We start from the raw sequence: 21,071 nt of genomic DNA on the forward strand, positions 1-21,071 counted from the left end.
AAATACAAATCAAAAATTAACAAAAACAAAAGGAAATTCAAATTTATATAACATTATTACAATAAAATGATATTTAAATAAGGTTATTTAGAAAGTTTATTGTATATAATCTTTTCGCTTAAGCCATTAAGGGAATAACATTAATAGTGAAAAAATTGAGTTTTTTTTTCATTTTCCTTTTTTGAATTCCTTCATATGAAAAAGTTGGCATATAAGCACTGCGTGACAGAACTAATCAGGACATTTCAATACATATATTATTTTATTCAGGTGTAAATATGTTAGGATTTTTAAAATCTATTGTTTTTCAATGCTATCTGGGTATTTATGAGAAGATAAACTCCCGCCCAGTGATCTAAACTATAAACGAATATCAGTTCAAATTCGGAAGGGCTGAGGATTTAATTCTGTTCGTAAAATTTAATATCAGTTATATTTGAATCTTTTACTACAATACAAAATACTTTCTAATTTAATATTTAAAATACAAATATTAAATACTTTCTAAAATAATCAAATAGAATGCATGTACAAATACAAAAAAATATATGTATTTAGTATTTAAATTTTACTGCCTATGATAATATCCGTATCTAATTTTTTAATGTATAATTTAAAATCCATCAAATTTATTATATAAGGAAATAATAATCCTATCACGTTTTTATTTATTATTTAAAAATATATTTTTTATTCCTTTTTTTAAAGAATGTATATTTATTTGCTGTAGTTTATTTTAGATTATTATGTTATTTTATAAATGGCACTATAAGTTTTATATATAATAAGCAAATAATCATTAAAAAAATTTCTTAGAATTTTCTTTTCAAGTAATTACACACAATCACAGGAAATGGTGTTCGGGTCAATTTAACTGATTTTAAATTATAATTTTAGCCAAAATAATACTACGTAAGCCTCGATATTTTATTGCTTTCTGCCATCGATTAGTAAAATCTCTAGGATTGCGTAATATATTCTGGCTAAAATCAGGAAAGAAAGTAAACAGGCAATACTTGAAATCTACTAGTAGGAGCAAATGCTTTAAAGCTCAATTTATTTTAATATATTTTTACATTTTTTAAATAAAAATTTAAACCCGATGATGACGGCCAAAAGGTTGAAAATAAGAAAGTAATATGACCTTTTTCAGATTTTCACATAATCGCAATAGTTATTTCTACAAATTTGACTCTAGGCTCTTCAGTAGGTTATAATTTTATAAGATCTTAGAAAAAAATATTTCTCAAATATAGTGTTAATCGACTAAACGCGGTAATTTATTAAGCCGCATTTAACCCCATTTTTTCCTCCAAGCAGTTTGTTTTCAAAAAACCCTTTAAGTTTAAATTTTGCTAATATATGGATGTGGTGAGTGGATCAGGCGATAAAAAGGATGATGTTAACAATATAGATAGGGTTGAAGGTGAAGAGAATGGTGCTTCTCAACTAGATTTTATTTACAAAGCTATGGGTAAAATAATAAAATTTAAATGATGTAAATCTAAAATTATTTATCAATTTGATTTGTATATAGTTCAAAGAGATCCAAATAAGAGAAGAATAAAGCCTGTTAACCGGCAAAATCTATTTAATCAGATCAACATATCAGATAGTAGTGAAGATAGTGATTTCATACCTAATGAAGGTGGTTTATATTTTATGAATATATTATTTTCCAAATATATTAATATTTGTCAATAAATAGCTTTTTTGCTCCATTATTTTATCATTAAAACAAGTATATTATTTTAATTAATTTCCTAGTAAAATAAATTCATTATATACATCTAAATTTTTAGATGCTTGTATAAAAAATATAAATTAAAATTATAAATGTCTGATTCTTCAAAATTGATCTAAAAATTATTGATAATATTTTATATTATAATATATATAATAATAAATGTTACCTTACAGATTAAATATGATAAAATTATTATTATTCTAATATTAATATATTTGCATAAAAGATTTAAATAACCTATTATTAGATCAAACGAAAACAAATGATGAATATTAGACAAAAAAATAATTTATATTATTATATGAAAGTAATGCACTTTTAGCTTGTCTTTGGAATTAATTCCACAGTTTAGTTTGATCTTCTGTTCTTTTTGAACTGATTGAAAAATTATATACTATCATTATAATTATGAAATAACCATAAACAATACCAAGAAGTTTCAGAACCTATTTATTTTACTTAAACACCAAAATTTTGAATAAAATCTTTGAGAATCAACAAAAATTGAAGAAATTACAAATTTTTATCTTCAACCTGATAATAGGTATACATTATTTTTTTTTTAATGCTGTTTTGACATAATTCAAATTAGAAATATACAAAGCCTTGCTGGTTTGGGTATACTTAAAAAAATTTTTAATATATCAGGTGGGCAGGCAATTCATACATAATAAATTTGGCAGGATCTCAAAAATTTCTGATTTTTAATTTAACATCAATGATCTATTTTATTTTAAATACTGTGTTGCTAAATTTAATCTGTAAATAAAATGAAATCATAGGACATTTTATAACTTTTAATGGACCGATTTGTGCATTAATTATGTTTTGATATATATTTTTAAATTTCAAACTAATATTTTGATTAATACTATATGAAAAGAAATTATGACTATTTTTTTGTGTTATATGAGCTGTCTAACTAAAATAGTAAATTTTAATAAAGTAATAAATTCGCAAATAAATTAAAAAGTTATTCATGATATGAAACTATTACTAATACAGAAATCAAAACACGATTTATAAAATGGTTATAGAAATAGAGAGCCACAGAGGAGAGATACGAGAATCTTAATAGAAACTGGGAAAAAAAAAATTAGACATAAACATAAATAGACATTATTTATGATTGATAGCCTTTAAATTTATACAAAAAATTTAACCATCCAGGCATCATTTTTTTAAAAATTTTTTAATGGGCTAGGCCTAATTTCTTGTGAAATTTTAATGGTTTATGTTGGAAAATTAGAAAAAAAAAGATATCTTGTGCAAAAAGTCTTAAGCCAAAAAGGTTGTACTTGTTGATTAATTCATATTAACTACAGAACAATTAATCCACATCTTAGAACTTTTTAAGATAAAAATTTTTCAATATGATTTCTAATTTAGTACAATCTCTAAATATGACAATTATCTTAATATTGATTTACTATATTTTATCAAAATTGGCATGGGAATGGTGGAACAAAGGGCTTAATAGAAATCTAAAAAAACCTATTTTTTGAAAACTACAATTATAAAGCTGCTAAAACATTTATTAGCCTTTTTTAAAAAAAATAATTTTAATTAACACCCCAAAATTGAATAAATTAGATTTTGAACACCCTTAAATTTAAAAAATGAGCCATGGCACTTGTTGGACCAAGTGACTACTGATCTTAAGATACACCCTCAATCTACGAATAAAATAACTGATTTTACAAATTATTGTCATGTTACAACCTCAAGTTTGTTTTTTTTAAAAAAAAATTTGATTTTGACTTTTGGGGGAAGCATATAAAAAATAAAAATTTTAAACATGAAATTAATATATTATTTTTTTATATAAAATATTAAATTATTAAATTAAAAAGATATGTAAAAACTTCACAAACTATTTATATAGCTTATTACATTGGGTTTGTTGTATAGTGTTGTTAAAAAGCCTGATTTGGGTCGATTTTTAAAAATGGCACAATTAAGATTTTAACCAAAATAATATTGTGCTAACCTCAAGATTTGGCTAGTAGAAGCTCAAATCTTTCTCCCATCTATGAGCAAAATCACCAGGCTTACACAATATTATTTTGGTCATAATCTTAATACTTTGTTAACAAACTCACTAGTCATTATATTTATTTTAACTCAATTTTATACATATCATGTCTAGTCATATTCAAATTTCCTTTTTCTGTACCCCTTACTCGTACTAGTGTTGATAAACGGCTTAACTCAATATTTTAGCCAGAAAAATATGGCCTAAGCCATGGATATTATATGTCTAGACCTTTGTTCCTTCTATGAGCAAAATCTTCAGGCTTGCGTAATATTTTTTCTGGATGAAATATTGAGTTAGCCGGTTTTTAAAAATCGACTCAAAACGAGCCTTTTAACAACACTAACTCATTCACTATTTTTTAAAATTTTTTTAGTACTTTAGAATTGAATTATGTTATTTGTTATAATAGAAAAAAAAATTTACTTCTTACAAATCTAAATATTATTATAAAGTATTATTAAATACATTATATAAATTTTTAAAAATATATAAATATTATTAATTAGATTTCTTTTTAGTTGATTATGCATTTTTTTTTAAAAAAACAATTGGGAAAGAATCTTGATGTAGCTTGTAAAAAATTAAGAGGGTACGTTTCGTTTACTTTAATAAGCTGTCATCATTTATATATATTTTTTTTTTACTTTGGCGTTACCTATTATACCGAAATTTTTTCGGTTTATACTACTCGTTAAAGCTACTAGTTCAGAAGCCATAAAGGCCAATGCGCTCGGCTGAATTCTACCCTCTCGCTTTCTTGTGAAGTGTGGTTTAAAGAATTTAGCCGGCAGGCGGGTGTTAGCCGGTTTTGTAAAGGAGCGCTCATAGACCGGCTACCATTTTTTCGAAGACGGTTTAACCATAATAGTTTTGGTTAGGGATGTACCGATATCACTTTTTAGAAACCGATTCGATCCGATATTTCCAATATTGAATTGATATCGGCCGATTACCTATCCGATATCATATCTAATTTTGTATTCTGTAATGATACCAATGGTTTTAATTTTTAATATACTTTTTATTAATTTAACTGTACCATAACTTATGTCATTTAAATATATTATAATGATCAGTTATAGTTTATATTCAATTTAATTGCAATTCTAAAAGTATATGAAATAAATATTTAAAATTAATATATCAAAGATTTCTTTTTTAGAAATACCAAAATTTCCAATTTATCAGAGATCGGTCTGCGGTGATGGGGACTGCCAATATCACAAGCATCATTAAAAACAGATTCTGAAAAGATTATTGAACACTTTTTTAAACAGAATGCGAAAAAAAAATAACAATATGGCAAAATGTTTATTAACTTATTTTTACTATTAAAAAAAATTAAGTATAATAAAAATGGATTTCGATTTTATTTATAAATATAAATGGTTTTTTAGATATAAATAATATTTTATTTTTGTTAAAAGCGCCATTTTTTATCAGATCGGATCGGAAAATTTTACAATATTTGCCGATAACTGATATTTTAAAATGGGTGAAATATCGGCCCGATCCGATATAAAATATCGTTACATCCCTAATTATAACCGAAATAAGATCATGTAAGCCTAAAGATTTTGCTCGGAGCTTGGCAGAAATGCTTGGACATCTATTTGCCAAATCTCGTTACCTTACATAATATTATTTTAGCTTGAAATCTTAATCGGGCCGCTTTGAAGAAATCGACCCCAAATCGGTCCTTTTAAAAAGACGACCAAATATTATGATTTTTATTTTTGTGCCCTAGTGATGCCAATTGGTGTCAATATCTTATACACGTGTTGTAAAATAAAATTTGAACTGAAAATTTAGTACTGAATAAAGAATTTATGAAGAAGGATAATCATTTTTCTCTAAAATTGAAAGTATTGACTCGTATCGGTATATTTACTGAAGCATTTTTACTTGTACGATTCTGTATGCTGGTCAAATAGGATCAAGTTTTAAGCTCTTGGCATTTTGCTTGTACGATTCTGTATGCTGGTCAAATAGGATCAAGTTTTAAGCTCTTGGCATTTTGCTTTAAAACGCCAAGTTCTAGTGCGATGGTATTCTTTCAATCGTTTCTTTTCTAAGCCAATATGTTATGAATTTAAATATTTTTGAAACATTAAACGCCAACTATCGGTAGCAATATTATTAAATTTTTAAATTATTTACTTTTATGACAATTTAAAGCTTTAAAATTAATGTTTAGTTTGCCAGCAATTTATATAAATAAAATTTTATCTAATATTAAACAATCTATTTATTAATTTGTTTCAAATATTCGATGAAGATATTAAAACATACTTACACGTAATATTTATTTTATTATATAAATATAATATATAAAAATTATTAACTACGTGGATTCATAATATATTGGTCATCTTATGTCCGTTAGAAAATTTAAAATTATATTTTGAAATAATTATTTCCAATTTTTTTTTGCTATTTATCAGTGACTTGCTTAGGTAATATACTATATTTATTTTTGATTTTTATAGCTCTTGTAATGGGGATTTCAAATATTTGGTTTTTAAAATATACAGTTCTGCCCGCGTATATTTGAAAAATTAAAATGTGGCCCGGCCCGTGTATTTGGGTAGGGCGGGGCCTTATCGCTCGGAAAATTAAGCCCAATTAATTTGGTATCGAGAGATTATATTTAATTTAATAAATATAATTTAGGAGAATTGAATAATCAGAGAGCGAGTCTAAATTTTGCTCTCAAAGCAAGCGTTTGGAGCCCCACAAATTTTTCTATTCGTGCCCCACCCCCCTTGCCTTGAAATTTCTATTTGATAAATATATTCTCGTTTATTTTTAATCATTTATATTTTGATAAAAAAAGAAGCGAAACTTATTTTTATTTTTTACGAATATTTTATTTTTTTCTAAACTCCGACCCGATTCTTGAACCCTACTTGCTACAAGATTGACATTCGAAATGGAATTTTTTTTTAAAAAAAAAAGTTCAAAATTTATGAATATAAATGCAAAAAAAAATTGAAACTATAAAATTTTTTACGAGTTTTAAAAATGGCTCTTCAAATAATCAGATTTTACACAAAATTCCCCAAAACAAATTTTATTTTTAATGAATCTTCTATAAATGCAAAAAAAAATTGAAACTATAAAATTTTTTACGAGTTTTAAAAATGGCTCTTCAAATAATCAGATTTTACACAAAATTCCCCAAAACAAATTTTATTTTTAATGAATCTTCTTACAAGTAATTTTTTTTGTTATTTTTATGTAACAAAAAAAAACCTTTTTCTCAGCTTTGTTTTTAAAAGTTATATATAATATAACCTTGAAAAATAAATTGAATATTAGATACGGACGCTACCGATGAGTTTGAAGAAGAGTCATCTGTGTCCAGCGGTGTGCCGAGCAACGGGAAAAGGGGAGACGTCTCTTACGATTCTGAAGCAATGTATTTGGACGATAAATCGGAGTCAAAAATTTTGGGTGAATCATCCATTAATCTTGATTTGGAACACGAACATTCTATGATCGACGTAATTTAATAAATTGATCCATAATTTAATTTTTAATATACCATGCAAAATTTACTTTTATTAATTTGGGATGAAAGTTATCTGGTAATAAGGTAGCATTATCGAAGTTTAAAATTCTTAATTATATTATATTATGTATAAACATATATGCCGTATGGGGATTCGGAATCTCTCAACTTTAAATCATTTACAAAGGGCGATTTTTGGATTTTTAAAACCTGATTTAACCGGAAATGTATTTCTAGCATGTGTAGAGTACCAAAACTGTAAATTTCAAACAATTTCGCTATGAACTTTAGAAATACTTTCTAATTTATATTAATTTTTATATGGATTTTTCATATCCCAAGAGATTCCGAATCCTCATATGACATATATACGTTAGCGTCAATGTGTTATTTTCGGCAATCTTATGTACTACATTGCCTGATTTTTTCGGCAATGTGTTATAGTTGATTGGCAGGGTGAATTTGTTATTTCGGCAATGTACACAATTGCCTGGGTTAAAACAGGCAATATGTTATTTTTGTAATATTAAATTGTTAATAATTTTTTAAGATTAATATTTTACTTGATTAATTTATAACATTATTTTTTAGATATAATATAATGTTTTTTAAATATAATATTTTTAAAATGATTTTTTTATATATTTACTTTTTACATACATTTTTTCTGATATATCTTTTGATAATTTTTTTAGGTAAAAGTGACAATTGTCATAATCTTTATTTTTGAATTTTTTTAAAATAAATAGGTGATAATATGTTGTGTGAACATGTTAAATTAAAATTTCAGTGAAGATGTACTATAAAAGAGTGACAATTGTCATAATCGTTATTTTTGAACTTATTTGAGATTTTTTTAAAGTAAATAGGTAAAAATAAGTTATGTGAACATATTAAATTAATATTTCAGTGAAGATGTACTATAGAAAAGTGACAATTATCATAATCGTTATTTTTGAACTTATTTGAGTTTTTTTTTAAGTATAAATAAGTAAAAATATGTTTTGTAAACATGTTAAATTAATATTTCAGTGAAGATGTACTCTAGAAAAGTGGCAATTGTCATAATCGGTATTTTTGAATTTATTTGAGTTTTTTTTTAAAGCAAATAGGCAAAAATATGTTGTGTAAACATGTTAAATTGAAATTTCAGTTTAGTAATATCAACAATAAAATTCCTAAATTCGCTTTTATTTATATATTCAAAATTAATGATGAGTTATTTTCCTGCAAATCGTCAATGCCTTGATTTGATTAAACTCGAGATTTTATTATGAATACATTAATGACTTTAAACGATAAAAAATTCCAATATTATGATTTAACTATACTCATCTTCATAGCATCCGGAAATGTTTTTTTTAAACATAATTTATAATAGTAGGCCGCGAATGTATAATTAAAATAATTTTAAGATTATAAAATATTAACTGCGAAATATATTTAAATACAAAATCATGCATCAGTTATTTTGTGTATCAACTAACTATAATATCTTTGACTTATTTATTTCATTTCAATTTTGTAAGTGAGTAAATATATTTTTAAAATATTTATTCACTTTTAGTGAAACGATCTAAAATTATTATAAGTTAGAGCAAATATTGAAATATAAATCTATCTAAGTATTTAAATAGCCTTTCGAAATACATTTTCACGAATATGTTCATGAAAAGTATCGTCTTCGGTAGCTATAAAAAAAATACTGAATAATTTTACAAGATAAAAACATCACTTATTAGGGAAATTTCGAAAGTTGGTCTAATCGTACAAGCTAAAAAAAAATGAAAAGGCTTAGCGATAAAAAAACTAAAACCTGGAGAAATAGGTGATTCCATTATTGCCAATTCTACCCCTTGATTTGGGGGTACTAGATCACAAAATGTTGCTGGCAGTAATTACGGATAATTCTACAGAAGGATTTCATAAATTGGGAACCAGACGTGGCTATTTGTCTGTTCATTATTGCTAGGTCACAGTTTGGCCTAATAAAAAATAATTTTATTAACGTTGGAAATTTGCCGCCGAAGGTCATTAAGCCTTTAGAACAATGGTTGGCATGTCTTCAGGATCTGAGCAAGGATTTAAACGCTGTCATCGCGAACAAAATAGCACGATGGATAGATGCAAATGCAAGGCATCTAACGTGTCTTGCAATTCTCATTGCCATTCTACAAATAATATATGCCAAAAATAAATGATTATTTTATATTTTATATTGAAAAATAAAAAAGTGATTTGTAAATGTTTTTTTTTGTCTCTATTTGTCAAGAGATAAAATTCTTAGAGATATCTTATAGGGTAGGGATTTATGTTAATAATATGGCGTAAAAATATTTTTTAACATAAAATTTAGTCGTAAAATGAATTGGTAAAATTTATCTTCTGCCTTATAAATTAGGGGGGGGGGGTGAGGGGAAGTGAAAATCCGCAACCCTTTTACCAAATGTGCCTTGTTTGGTAAATATTGTATAAAAATAATGAAGAATTTTACACCTACCAAAAAAAAAACTAAAAATGTATATATGATGTCATAAAAAAAATTTAAGAAGATATTTAAAAATAACGATCGTGTAAAATTTGTGACAATTTATTTAAAATATACAAACTGGTCAAAGGCCTTCAAAAGAGGGAAGCCCATCAAACATTATTAAATAAATTACCCGTCTTGTCAAATAGTGTCGTTAAACGGTTAGACTTGAGCCGATTTAAAAAAACGGTCAACTCAATATTTTATCCAGAAAAATCGAACGCAATCCTCAAGATTTTCACTCATGGGTGGCACTGGCAGGAAGGTTGGTTTCATCGATTAGCGAAATCGCACGGCGCCTTAGGCAATATTTTTCTGGCTTAAATATTGAGCTAGCCGTTTTTAAAAATCGGCTCATATCTAGCCATTTAAACAACAACTATTGTAAAAAAATATATAATTCGTATAAAATTGGTAAAAAATTAAAATTATAGAAAATAAACCATCTTTTATTTGTATGTATTTTTAAAAAAATTGGAGATCGAAAGATATCTTTAGTGTTTGTTAAACGGCTTACTCAATATTTTAGCCAGAAAAATATTGTGTCTAAATCTCGAGATTTCGTTATGAGCAAAATCTTAAAGCTTGCATATAATTTTTCTTAATAAAGCTCAAAATGAGCCCTTTTTAACAACCACTATATATCTTAGGGAAAAAAAATTAATATATAAAAAATCATTTAAAAAAAATATATATTTAACAATTTAACATATAAATTATCTCAAAAATATTGTAAGATCAAAATACCTTTAACAATCTTAAAAATATTATTTAAAAAAAAATATATATTAAATAAAACAAAATCTATAAATCTATAAATTATTAAAAATAAATTTGTAAAACAGAATACATTGCCTGATTTAACCGAGCAATGTGCACATTGCCGAAGTAACAAATTGACCCCGCCTATTAGTACTATAACACATTTCCGAAAATAACAGATTTTACGCTAATATACGTATGCCAGAGATGTACAGAGGTACCATTTGCATAGCCCAGCCCAGATTTTAGAAAGAAAAAATTTTCGGCCCGACCCTGGTTTTATATTTTCGGGCCCGATTCTTTTTAAAATATAAGGTCCGGCTCGGGCATTTAAAGCCGGGCCTGCAGGTCTTAGGTATATATATATGTTGTATTCCATATTAAATCAACCAAAAAAAGTCGATTATCAACCCGACCCCCTTCGTTTTTTTTTAAAATTTGTATGTTGGTAGTATATACACTAACTAATAAAAATGTAAAATTTTACTTTTCAAATCGGCTTACTTCATGAGATATGGCCATCTTTAGAAACGCTAAAATTCCAAAATACACCATATTTAATTTTAAATATCTCAAAAAGTAATTAAGCTGTAGGCATGATTTAAATTTTATTAAATAGCTCTAGAATAGCCCTTTAATATGATATAAAAATTATTTTATTAATAAAAAGTCTATTACCAAAAACCGGAAATAGAAAACCGGAAATAGCTATAAAATAAAAATTGCTCTTTTTTTTCTTTCAAATTTTTTTTACAAATAGACATTATATTTTTTAATATTTGTACAAAATCCTAGATTGGGACCATTACTGGGCCAATAGTTATTACGCTTTAAATATAAATAGTATGGCTTAAATCCTAAATTATACCAAATATATAGTAATTTACGAAACAAATAAAAAGAAAATTCCTTTATGATCGGGCCGATTATATTTTTTTTATAAATTTTTCGGGCTGTGAGCCCACTAGTAGACATTATGTCATATTTAACATATAAGCTTAGCGATTTTATTTTAGAGAGAAAATAATTGTAAAAATATTTATAACTTTATTTAGCTAATTATTTATATTACATGAATATCAAATGGAAAATTAATATTGTTATAAACATATTAAATTAAATAATAACATTTAAATTATCTAATGAATTAGAATAACGTTTGACTTTCATTTTTCCTTCCATTGGAATAAATGAATGATATTTTTGTGTCCCGGGAATTAGTTTGGCCGTTAAAAATCTATTTTCGAGATTGGTTTCCATTCTTAAATATTCAACGTTGCTGACATAATTAATACCCGAAATATTAATTCTCGCATAATTATATAAATCCATAGGAGTTAATATATGATTTTCATAAGGACGTTGCAGGCTTGCTCTAGCAGCCAACCTCTTTATAATTCCCCCTAAACTATCGCAAGGAGTTTTGCCATGTGCAGTTGCAAAAAAATGCCATTCTGCCTTGATCCCAAAATCATTATAATGGTTGTAGAGGTTTACAAAGTTTTTTTTGTTCTTATACTGGGTAACGGCTCCATCAGAAAAATAATAAATTATTGAAATCTTATTAAATCTTGCTTTCAAGAATTGAATTAAATATGTTTGAAATAAATAAAAGGAACAAGTGTTGTGTTTAAGACAATCTGATATAACTACGTAACTTATATGTTTGATGGTACCACTTTCGCAGTAATAAATCATAAATGGATGAAGTGTTGCCTGATTATTAGTCCAATGGAAGCCTTGGGCGTGATCTTGAACTACAAAAGCGTAGTTCTCTGCAAAATCGGATATTATTAGATATTCCCCATCCTTCAAATTCGATTTTAATGACTTAAAAAATGAAGATTGTTCCGAAGAAATAAATGCATGAGGAATTAAAATATTTAATTTTTCATTCAAATACTCCACAAATTCGCTGGCGGACTTAGTTAACGTTTCGAGGGTGGTACGGTCTGCCGCCAACCATTGTTTAAATGTTATATAATCTATGGCATTATTATCAAACAATAAATGTAATCTTTCTTTAAGTTCCAAAGTGCCGGGACACATTTGCCATTTCTTTAAGTAACAGCAAGGTTGGGCTGGATTGCATAGACTTTGTGCAATGTAATGTTTATAATCTTTTAAGGGAGGAAATGGATAGTTATGCTGGTTTGCAGTTAACTGATTTAATTTACCCCCAATTATAATTAATTTAAAATTTTGATGAAATGTACAGATGCACATTGTATGCGTTCCAGACCTGCCTGCTAAGATACAGTTTTTTGGTCTCATGATAGCAAACTTGCTGAAACCTACCTTTATATTACTGTTTATTTCTTTAAAATTTATAAATAATTCTTTTACATTACACAAAACTAATCTCTTTTGTACTTGGTTCCTTTTTCCATTAACTTTCATTGATATAAAATTATTCATACCTGGCATAAGTCTGCTGTTTTCATCAGAATTATAAAATTCTATTACTTTATTTGCAATGTCATCCGAAATTATTCTACTTGGTTTTATGATATTTGGGTTTGACAAAACACCCTTTTCTTCAACTAATTGTTTAGCTGTCCGGGCCATAAAATTTGTGGTTGAAAATTCCTCTTCAATTTTATCAAGAGTTTAAGATTTTGGTAAAACCGTTAAAATTTGTATTTTTTCATTGCGAGAACTTGTAGCAAATTTTTCTTTCAGTTGATTTATGATTTCGGCTTCATCTTTTTTTGCTTGATCCTCTAGATTTATTTAAAAAACTTTTTTGATTTTTCCCTGAATTTTCAAAAATTTATTTACAGGATATTTTTTTTCATTTAACCTTTTCTTTTTAATAGGTGTCTCCCCTAAAAATGGCAAAGTTTCATTTAAAGTTGAAATTGAAGTATTAAAATCTGTATAAGAGTCGGGATTATTGCATGGTTGATCATGTTCAGAATCGCTAAATGTTTCATTAATAGTTGAGGTAGAAGGTAAGTTAGAAATAGAAGGTAATGTGATCGGGATCGTTGAAATAAAAGGTGAGATCAGATTTGTTGAATATTTTTTTAATTTTTTCCGGCAAGAGCTACAAATTTTTTGATTAATTGATAAGCTAGAATTCACTTCTATCATCCATTGTAAAACATTTCTAAGATCGTAACGTACTAAATGAGATTTTATTTTAAAGGGATTACAGCACTTTACTGGGATAGAAATAACTTTTCTAGACATTTAAATTTTTTTGGTAAGGAATAAAAGATAACTATTAATTTTATATAATTATTTTAAATTAAAAATAAATTGCATAATGAATACCGATAATTTAATTTTCTTAGAAAAATGGCTTTATAAAATTAATCAATAAAAATGACGGCTGTTGCTGTTGGAATTGAATTTGATTTTTATGATAATTATTTTATATGATAATTAATTATAAGTAGAAAATAATCTTTATGAAAATATATTTCTGACGATCACAAAGATAATTTTTTATCCGGCAAAGATAATAATCTACATAATTCACTCATAGAATTGCCAGGTCAAAAATCTCGAATTTAAGAAGAAATTTTTTGGGGGGGAGGGCGAATATAAATCTTAAGATGGGGTTGGAATTTCAGTGTTATACTATTATTCACAAATATTATCACTTTTGTTAAAAAAATAATTACTCATTTCGTATAATATAGAATTTAAGCCATACTATTTATATTTAAAGCGTAATAACTATTGGCCCAGTAATGGTCCCAATCTAGGATTTTGTACAAATATTAAAATATATAATGTCTATTTGTTAAAAAATTTTGAGAAAAAAAAAGGCCAATTTTTATTTTATAACCATTTCCGGTTTTCTATTTCCGGTTTTCGGTAATAAAATTATTTTTAATATAATAAATTTTATATCATATTAAAGGGCTATTTTAGAGTTATTTAATAAAGTTTAAATTATACCTTTAGCTTAATTACTTTTTGAGATATTTAAAATTAAATATGGTGTATTTTGAACTTTTCGCGTTTCTAAAGATGGCCATATCTCATGAAGTAAGCTGAGTTGAGAATTAAAATTTTATATTATTGCTAGTTAGTGTATATACTACCATCATACAAATTTTAAAAAAAATCTGAGAGGGTCGGGTTGAATCTTCAGTTGATTTGATATGGAATACAACATATATAAGTGGATTCCGATCATTTAAATTTTAGATTAAAACGTAAATTTTTATTCTACCATATTTGTTTATTCAGAATATACCGGAAGTTATGGTGTGTATGGTTTGTTTGTGTGATAATCGGTAAAAAAAAATATATTAAATACATTTAATATGCCGCCAATCAGGGGTCAAACGTTTAACACACTATTTTTTTTATAACTGCTGGGTCTCATTCGACATCAAATCGATCACCATTCTACCACCCCTTAAGAGTTTGGGTAAAATTTTGCACGCAAAATAGGGTATGCGTGTGACTTAGCAGCGTTCAAATTACAACCTAGCCTTTATATTTTTTATATCAAAGGTTTAAGAATGATAAAATGACCGTTGCAATTATCATTTAATTTGATATTTACTGAAAACTGCCTGTGATTTTAGTATCAAAATATATCACTATTAAAAATATTATATATTTTTTTTGGCTATTTTACAAATATTGCTTCTTTTTTTTTCAATCCCTACAATATCGAGAAAGTTTTAAGATTTTGAGGGATTATTATTATTAAATAACTATGCATCAAATGGCTCTGACATGTAGCAATGTTTTCTTTGAATATAGTCAATTATTTAATTGCAACATCTAAATTATCGATTATTGTATCTTATATTCTAGGATTATGTGTAAAAAAATCAACCGGATGATCCCATAAGAGAAGCTTCATCTGGAATGATACAAAAATGCGAGGAATAGCTTATATCACCGTTTAACTATGCAGTGTCTATACTCGATCCTAGAATTTGGATGCAGTAGTAAGTATTCAGCTATATTCTAAGAAAACTTTGAAAAACATGTTGGTGGTCATTAAATGCACGCAAATTCGATAAAAATTAACAATCCTTCAAATCTTAAAACCATTTCAATATCGTACGAGAGATCCTTTTCTTTCTCCGGAAATTCCATTACTAAGCTAAGGAACAGAATGACTCCCCCCATTCTGGAACAATATATTTAACTTTCTTCTCTGGACATGGTCACTAGAGTTCCGCTGCAAATCACGGCCTGGCCTGTTAAATAATTTCGGTTGAGACTGGGGGAAGGGGGGGGGTCTAATATTTTTTTAAAAAAAATTTCGGACCAAAATTTTTATTATTTAGTCAGGATCCGGCTTGATGGGACAAATTTTTAAAAAAAATTTGTTGCCCGATGCAAATCACCTAATGGACACAATTTTCCTTCGGGAATTATATATTTTTATAATAAACAAACTTCAATTAAACTGGTAAAGAATAGTAAATGTAAGGAGATGACTCGTTTAGGAATATATATTTCTTAAAAATGAACAGCTTATCTATACATTTAATCTTTGCTATACTATAATAACACTCGTGTTCAGGGTTTTAGCTCGTGGAATGTGTTCCAGATTCGTACTTCAAGGCAGGCCCGAGCACCAAATCGGGTTGTAATTTTTTCCGCCAAACATTTTTATCACCGCTTAACAATCGCCCTTTTTACATATGGCATTCTATCTACATAAAAAAAATTAAGTTAAATAATAGCCAACATAAAGGATAACCAACCTATGAAAAAAATAACTCAATTTTTATGTGCCCCTATATAATTGTAAAAGGTGACAAGCTACACCAAAGCTGATCTACTTTTCATACAATGTAGAAAGGGAATAGATAGTTATATCTTCACGCATTAATGTTTGCGAAAAGCATATCTGTTTTAGACATGTAAATGTCAAATAAATACAGTACAAAAAAAATATGGCTATAATGCAATTTTTTATTTTGACTCCTGGGTTGGCAATATATATATATATATATCAATTTTAGTTTCTGATTGTTTAATACCTCTTTTTCTTTCTTTTTTTATATATACCAGAATTGCCTCTGAATATTTAGTGGAATGTGATGTTTGTGGTTTGGTTGTTCATGAAAGTATATAAAATCTTATGAATTATATTTAAAAAAAAAATATATATTATTGAATACGAAATTACATAATAATAATAATGATATTTGACTAGTGTTGTTAAAGGGACTCATTTTGAGCCGATTTTTAAAAACAGCTGACTCAATATGGAACATTATTGTGCAAGCCTTAAGATTTTGCTCATAGGTGGCACAAAAGTTTTAACATTAACGAAATCTTGAAGCTTGGACAATATTTTTCTGGCTAAAATACTGAGTTAGCCGTTATTAAAAATCGGTTCTCAGAAACAATACTATATTTGACTATATTCACGCCAAATAATATTATGATAAACCCATTCGTGGTCTGTTACAAAAAGTCTTATGCCAATATACTTTCTTTATGCTAGCATGTTTTAATACAGGGAACAATGATCCCTCTTCATAAATTGGGCCCTGACAGTAAGGTATATTTCTGTGGAATCGTGGAGCGAGCGCTAATGTATTTGAGATTGTCTCTTTAGTGTTTACGTGCTGTGAATTATTATTTTGTAATTTAAAATTTAGTTCCCTTTTAAAACTTTCGTACCTTTTAAATCTTTAAAATAAATCAGCTTGTTATGGTATATTGCCTGCAAACTCTCTCAAAATTAACTGCGGTAATAACATAAACCTTAACATTGACAACAGTGGAAAGTCGTCTTCTCAGAGATCCAAATCCATAGCTGCCAGCATCCATCCTGATAAAAAAATCGATACTATCTCGAATTCCTCAACTTCTTCCCAATATTCCACCGAGCCCTGGTTTTGCAGTCCGTGCCGTGCAGCTGTCAAATATCCCGCATGTAAATTATGCCCATTTGAGCCAGGGATAGGTGCCTTTAAGGAGACTGACGTTAAAACGTAAATTGATATTCTTTAATATTATTTTTCACAAGTGTTTACTTTTTGAAGGGCATACAACAGGAAATGAATCCATTCTCATTTAGCCAATAATCAAAGTTATCACCCTACATATATAATTATTTAAGGGAACCTGTTAAAATAAAGCCTTTTACCATTACTTTAATGTTTTTAACATAGCAATTTTTAAATGAAAATACATTCATAACTTGTCTAATTTATTTTATATATATATATATATCGGTTCAAATCCGAAATAAATAAAACAATCACTCAAAACTATAGTTAAAATAACTTATTTTCAATCCCTTCAGAACTAAAAATTAAGATTAACCATGCCAAATTAACTTTTCCATAAGCGTATTATTCAATAAAACCTTATTAAAACTTTTACCTCATATAGTTTATTATTTTGCCCGGTTCATCAAATAAACGGGCCCAAACTATTTGTCCCATCATAAATTTGTGTTTTTTTAGTTCCCACTGAGGATATAGCATTTTTTTGAGTTTTTAAGAGATCAATAGGAACTTTGGTTCTTCGTCCAAGAAATAACTCCAAAGTAGTGATACCTTCTCGGTTTCGAGAATTGAGGTAATATATCTCATTAACATTTGCTACCATCTTCTCAGCCTGTCCGTTAGAGCTGGGATGATACGGTAGCCCAAAAAATGTGCTTGGTCTGTGACTCGTCACATGACTGTTTGAAATTGTCGCCCACGAAGGTGAGGGACCTCTATCGGAAACAATAGTGTCAGGGTAATATACTCAATTATGTAAATTTTTTTCTTGCTCAAGTAATACTAGATATTTTTTTATTTATAAACATAAATTATTTATTTTTTTAATCGTTACATTTTTTTGTCAGAAAAACGCAAAAAAAACATATATTTTGTCACAATACTCAAATGATCTACTTTGAGTCATCAAAGGTTTATTCTTAATTTTTTATTACATTGAATTCATAGTGGCGCGAATGCTATCCGATTTAACAGCTGATAGTTTTTTCAATTTTTCTTTATTAAAATTATCATTTTTTAGATTTGAATTGAATTAAAGATAATATAATTAAATAAATATTAATTGATCTCATAGTGCGCACAAATTGACAGTTTGCGTACGTTTTTTAACGTAACTCATCTGTGTTTAAATTGAAAGCAGTACGTTTTTTCTTTATTTTAAAATTGAAAACATTTTTATTAAACAATATGGAATTTTTTAGTTTACAAGATAAGCAACTAATTGCTTTATATTTACTAAAGAGAAGGAAATCTACGAAGACAAGAAGGAAGACCTCAAAAATATTTATGGAGAGAAATTTATTTTCAGAGTATATTACTATAAAAGCAGATCTTACTCCATCCCAATTTTTCAATTGTACAAGGATGAGGAGAACGACTTTCTCCTATATTCTGAATCTCATAAAAGACGATATACAACCTAAGGTGACGAATTTCAACAAGCAAATAGATGCAGAGGATCGTCTATTTCTGACCTTAAGGTAAAATATGGTAATTTAACACAAAATTATTTATATTTAAGGTTTCTTATAACTGGAGTTTCCTTCTCCCAGTTGGCATTTAGTGCAAGGATATCCAAATCCTGCATAGCCTATATTGTGAAATCTGTGTGCAGGGCTATATGGGAAGCTGCTGCAGAGAAGCATATGCCCAAACCTACAAAAAAGGATTGGGAAAGAGTAAATACTTTATAACATATTATATATTTTGTTTATTTAGATTTCCCAAGAGTTCATGATGCATTCAGGGTTTCCAAATTGTTTTGGGGCCTTGGATGGGAAACATAAATATAAAATGCCCTAAAAATACTGGCTCACTACATTTTTGTTATAAGCAAAGATTTTCAATTGTATTGTTAGCACTTATTGACTATAATAGGAAGTTTTTGTACATTGATGTAGGAGCTTATGGGAAACAAAGTGATGGTGGAGTGTTTAGAAATAGCTCTCTGTATAGAGGTTTTATTATATATAATAATTTGCTGTTATTAATTTTCAATTACTATTAATTAATATATAGAAATTATTAACCATACACTGGGCCTTCCACCTCCTATGCCATTTCCAGGGACAAATGAAGAGATGCCATATGTTATGGTAGCTGATAATGCCTTTCCATTATCCAATTATCTAATGAAACCTTTTCCAAAAAAAAATCTGACATTAGAGGAGATAAAATATAATGCTAGATTGTCCCATGCAAGGGTAAGTGTGGAGAGAAGTTTTGGAGGGATTGTTAAAAAATTCGATACTCTTAACAAACCTATGGAAATTGGTGTTGATTATGCAGAAATAATAGTTAAGTGTATATGTATTTTACACAACATTATCATATCCTTGGAGGGCTTACCTGATGATGTTGATCAGATAGGTATTTAAAAAATATTTAATATAAATTGGATAAATCTATATTTTGTTATTTTAAAAAATATATTTACAGATATCACGAACTTGAATGTAAGACCTATGTCTGTTATTAGGGACAATAATGCATCATCTAATGAAGCAAGGAATATCAGAAATTCATTCAAAATTTTTTAAATTCATAAATGATTTTATATTATTATTTATATATTTATTTTATCTTAATATATTTTTATATATAATCTACATATATTAATAAAAATGCTTAATAAATTTTGAATAGTTTGCTAATTTATATATTTTTCAACCTTTCAGGATACTAGAAATAGAATAATTTTTCTATTATAATCACATAAGGTGATGTCAAAAAATTAGCTCAATAAAACATAGTAAATATTTTCTATATAAATAGTCAATATCTTAAAAAATCATACACTATTATTCTTTTTACATTAATTTCTAGATAATATTGCCTAAACTATGGTTAAAAAAAATTGCAAAGGGCTTGTGATAAACATTGGCATATATTCCTAGAAAGGCATCAAATTTAGATCTCTAATTATTGTTTCAAAATTTATAATATATATACTTACTAATCTTAAATTTACAATTCTCCCAACCATGATATCCCTGATATTTTTATTTATTAGATTTTCATAAATGTTAATTCAATCACATTCTTTCATAATTTGATATCCTATCTTATTAAAAAACTATATATTTTAATAAAAATGCCAAATGATAGTTAGCTCATTTATATATTTTTTTGAAAAATGGACACTATTAATATTGAATACTACTTTATTTTATATATAAATATATATATTTACAATAATATTACAAAAATATAAATATTTACAATAAAAATTATGATATAATTTGACTAAATAATTCTAATACTGTTTCATTTTGCAGGGTTTCTGTTGTATTGTCATCTTTTGGTAGTGTCATAAGATTGTGATACAATTTAGTTGTCACACATTTGAAAAAACATTTGCTTGATTGGCTCATTCCTTCCAAGCCATCTGCCATTGATTGAAGATACAATCTAAAATAATATTAAATTCATAGATAAAAAAAGATATTATACTCGCTCTCATGTGGCCTTTCTTCCAAAAGAGTATCTAGTTTTTCATCCACATTTACCTTTAAAGCAGGTGTCTTAGC

General features: G+C 27.0%; 2 protein-coding genes across 3 annotated transcripts in view; both read left to right on the forward strand.

Annotated features, from left to right (window-relative positions):
- The first annotated feature begins 1,277 nt into the window (after nucleotides 1–1,277).
- The window catches only part of LOC135925486 (PHD finger protein 14-like), a 39,856-nt gene continuing 20,062 nt past the window's right edge, over nucleotides 1,278–21,071 (forward strand). The window contains exons 1-6 of one of the 2 annotated variants that reach the window (XM_065460837.1): nucleotides 1,278–1,474; nucleotides 1,538–1,648; nucleotides 7,107–7,291; nucleotides 14,798–14,844; nucleotides 16,592–16,647; nucleotides 17,235–17,523. In XM_065460837.1, coding sequence (XP_065316909.1) covers nucleotides 1,363–1,474; nucleotides 1,538–1,648; nucleotides 7,107–7,291; nucleotides 14,798–14,844; nucleotides 16,592–16,647; nucleotides 17,235–17,523 — 800 coding nt within the window. In that variant the 5' untranslated portion in view covers nucleotides 1,278–1,362. Of the gene's footprint in view, nucleotides 1,475–1,537; nucleotides 1,649–2,142; nucleotides 2,292–7,106; nucleotides 7,292–14,797; nucleotides 14,845–16,591; nucleotides 16,648–17,234; nucleotides 17,524–21,071 lie in introns of those variants that run through there. The other variant, XM_065460838.1, reaches the window with a different exon arrangement.
- Nucleotides 18,886–20,081, forward strand: LOC135925420 (uncharacterized). Its single transcript, XM_065460724.1, has 5 exons — nucleotides 18,886–19,022; nucleotides 19,064–19,220; nucleotides 19,261–19,499; nucleotides 19,561–19,911; nucleotides 19,981–20,081. Exons 3-5 carry the CDS (start codon nucleotides 19,316–19,318, stop codon nucleotides 20,079–20,081), a joined length of 636 nt encoding a protein of 211 aa, XP_065316796.1. The 5' UTR covers nucleotides 18,886–19,022; nucleotides 19,064–19,220; nucleotides 19,261–19,315.

Source organism: Gordionus sp. m RMFG-2023, chromosome 2 (genome assembly GCF_954871325.1).
Source record: "Gordionus sp. m RMFG-2023 chromosome 2, tfGorSpeb1-WG-v2, whole genome shotgun sequence".
NCBI classification, from domain to species: Eukaryota; Metazoa; Nematomorpha; class Gordioida; order Chordodea; family Parachordodidae; genus Gordionus; species Gordionus sp. m RMFG-2023.

Excerpts from the sequence above, each read along its gene's own strand:
- LOC135925420 (XM_065460724.1), top strand. The coding sequence starts at position 19,316 with ATGGGAAACATAAATATAAAATGCCCTAAAAATACTGGCTCACTACAT. Across the intron at positions 19,500-19,560 it reads AAATAGCTCTCTGTATAGAG|AAATTATTAACCATACACTG; the intron begins GTTTTATTATAT and ends ATTAATATATAG. Across the intron at positions 19,912-19,980 it reads TGATGATGTTGATCAGATAG|ATATCACGAACTTGAATGTA; the intron begins GTATTTAAAAAA and ends ATATATTTACAG.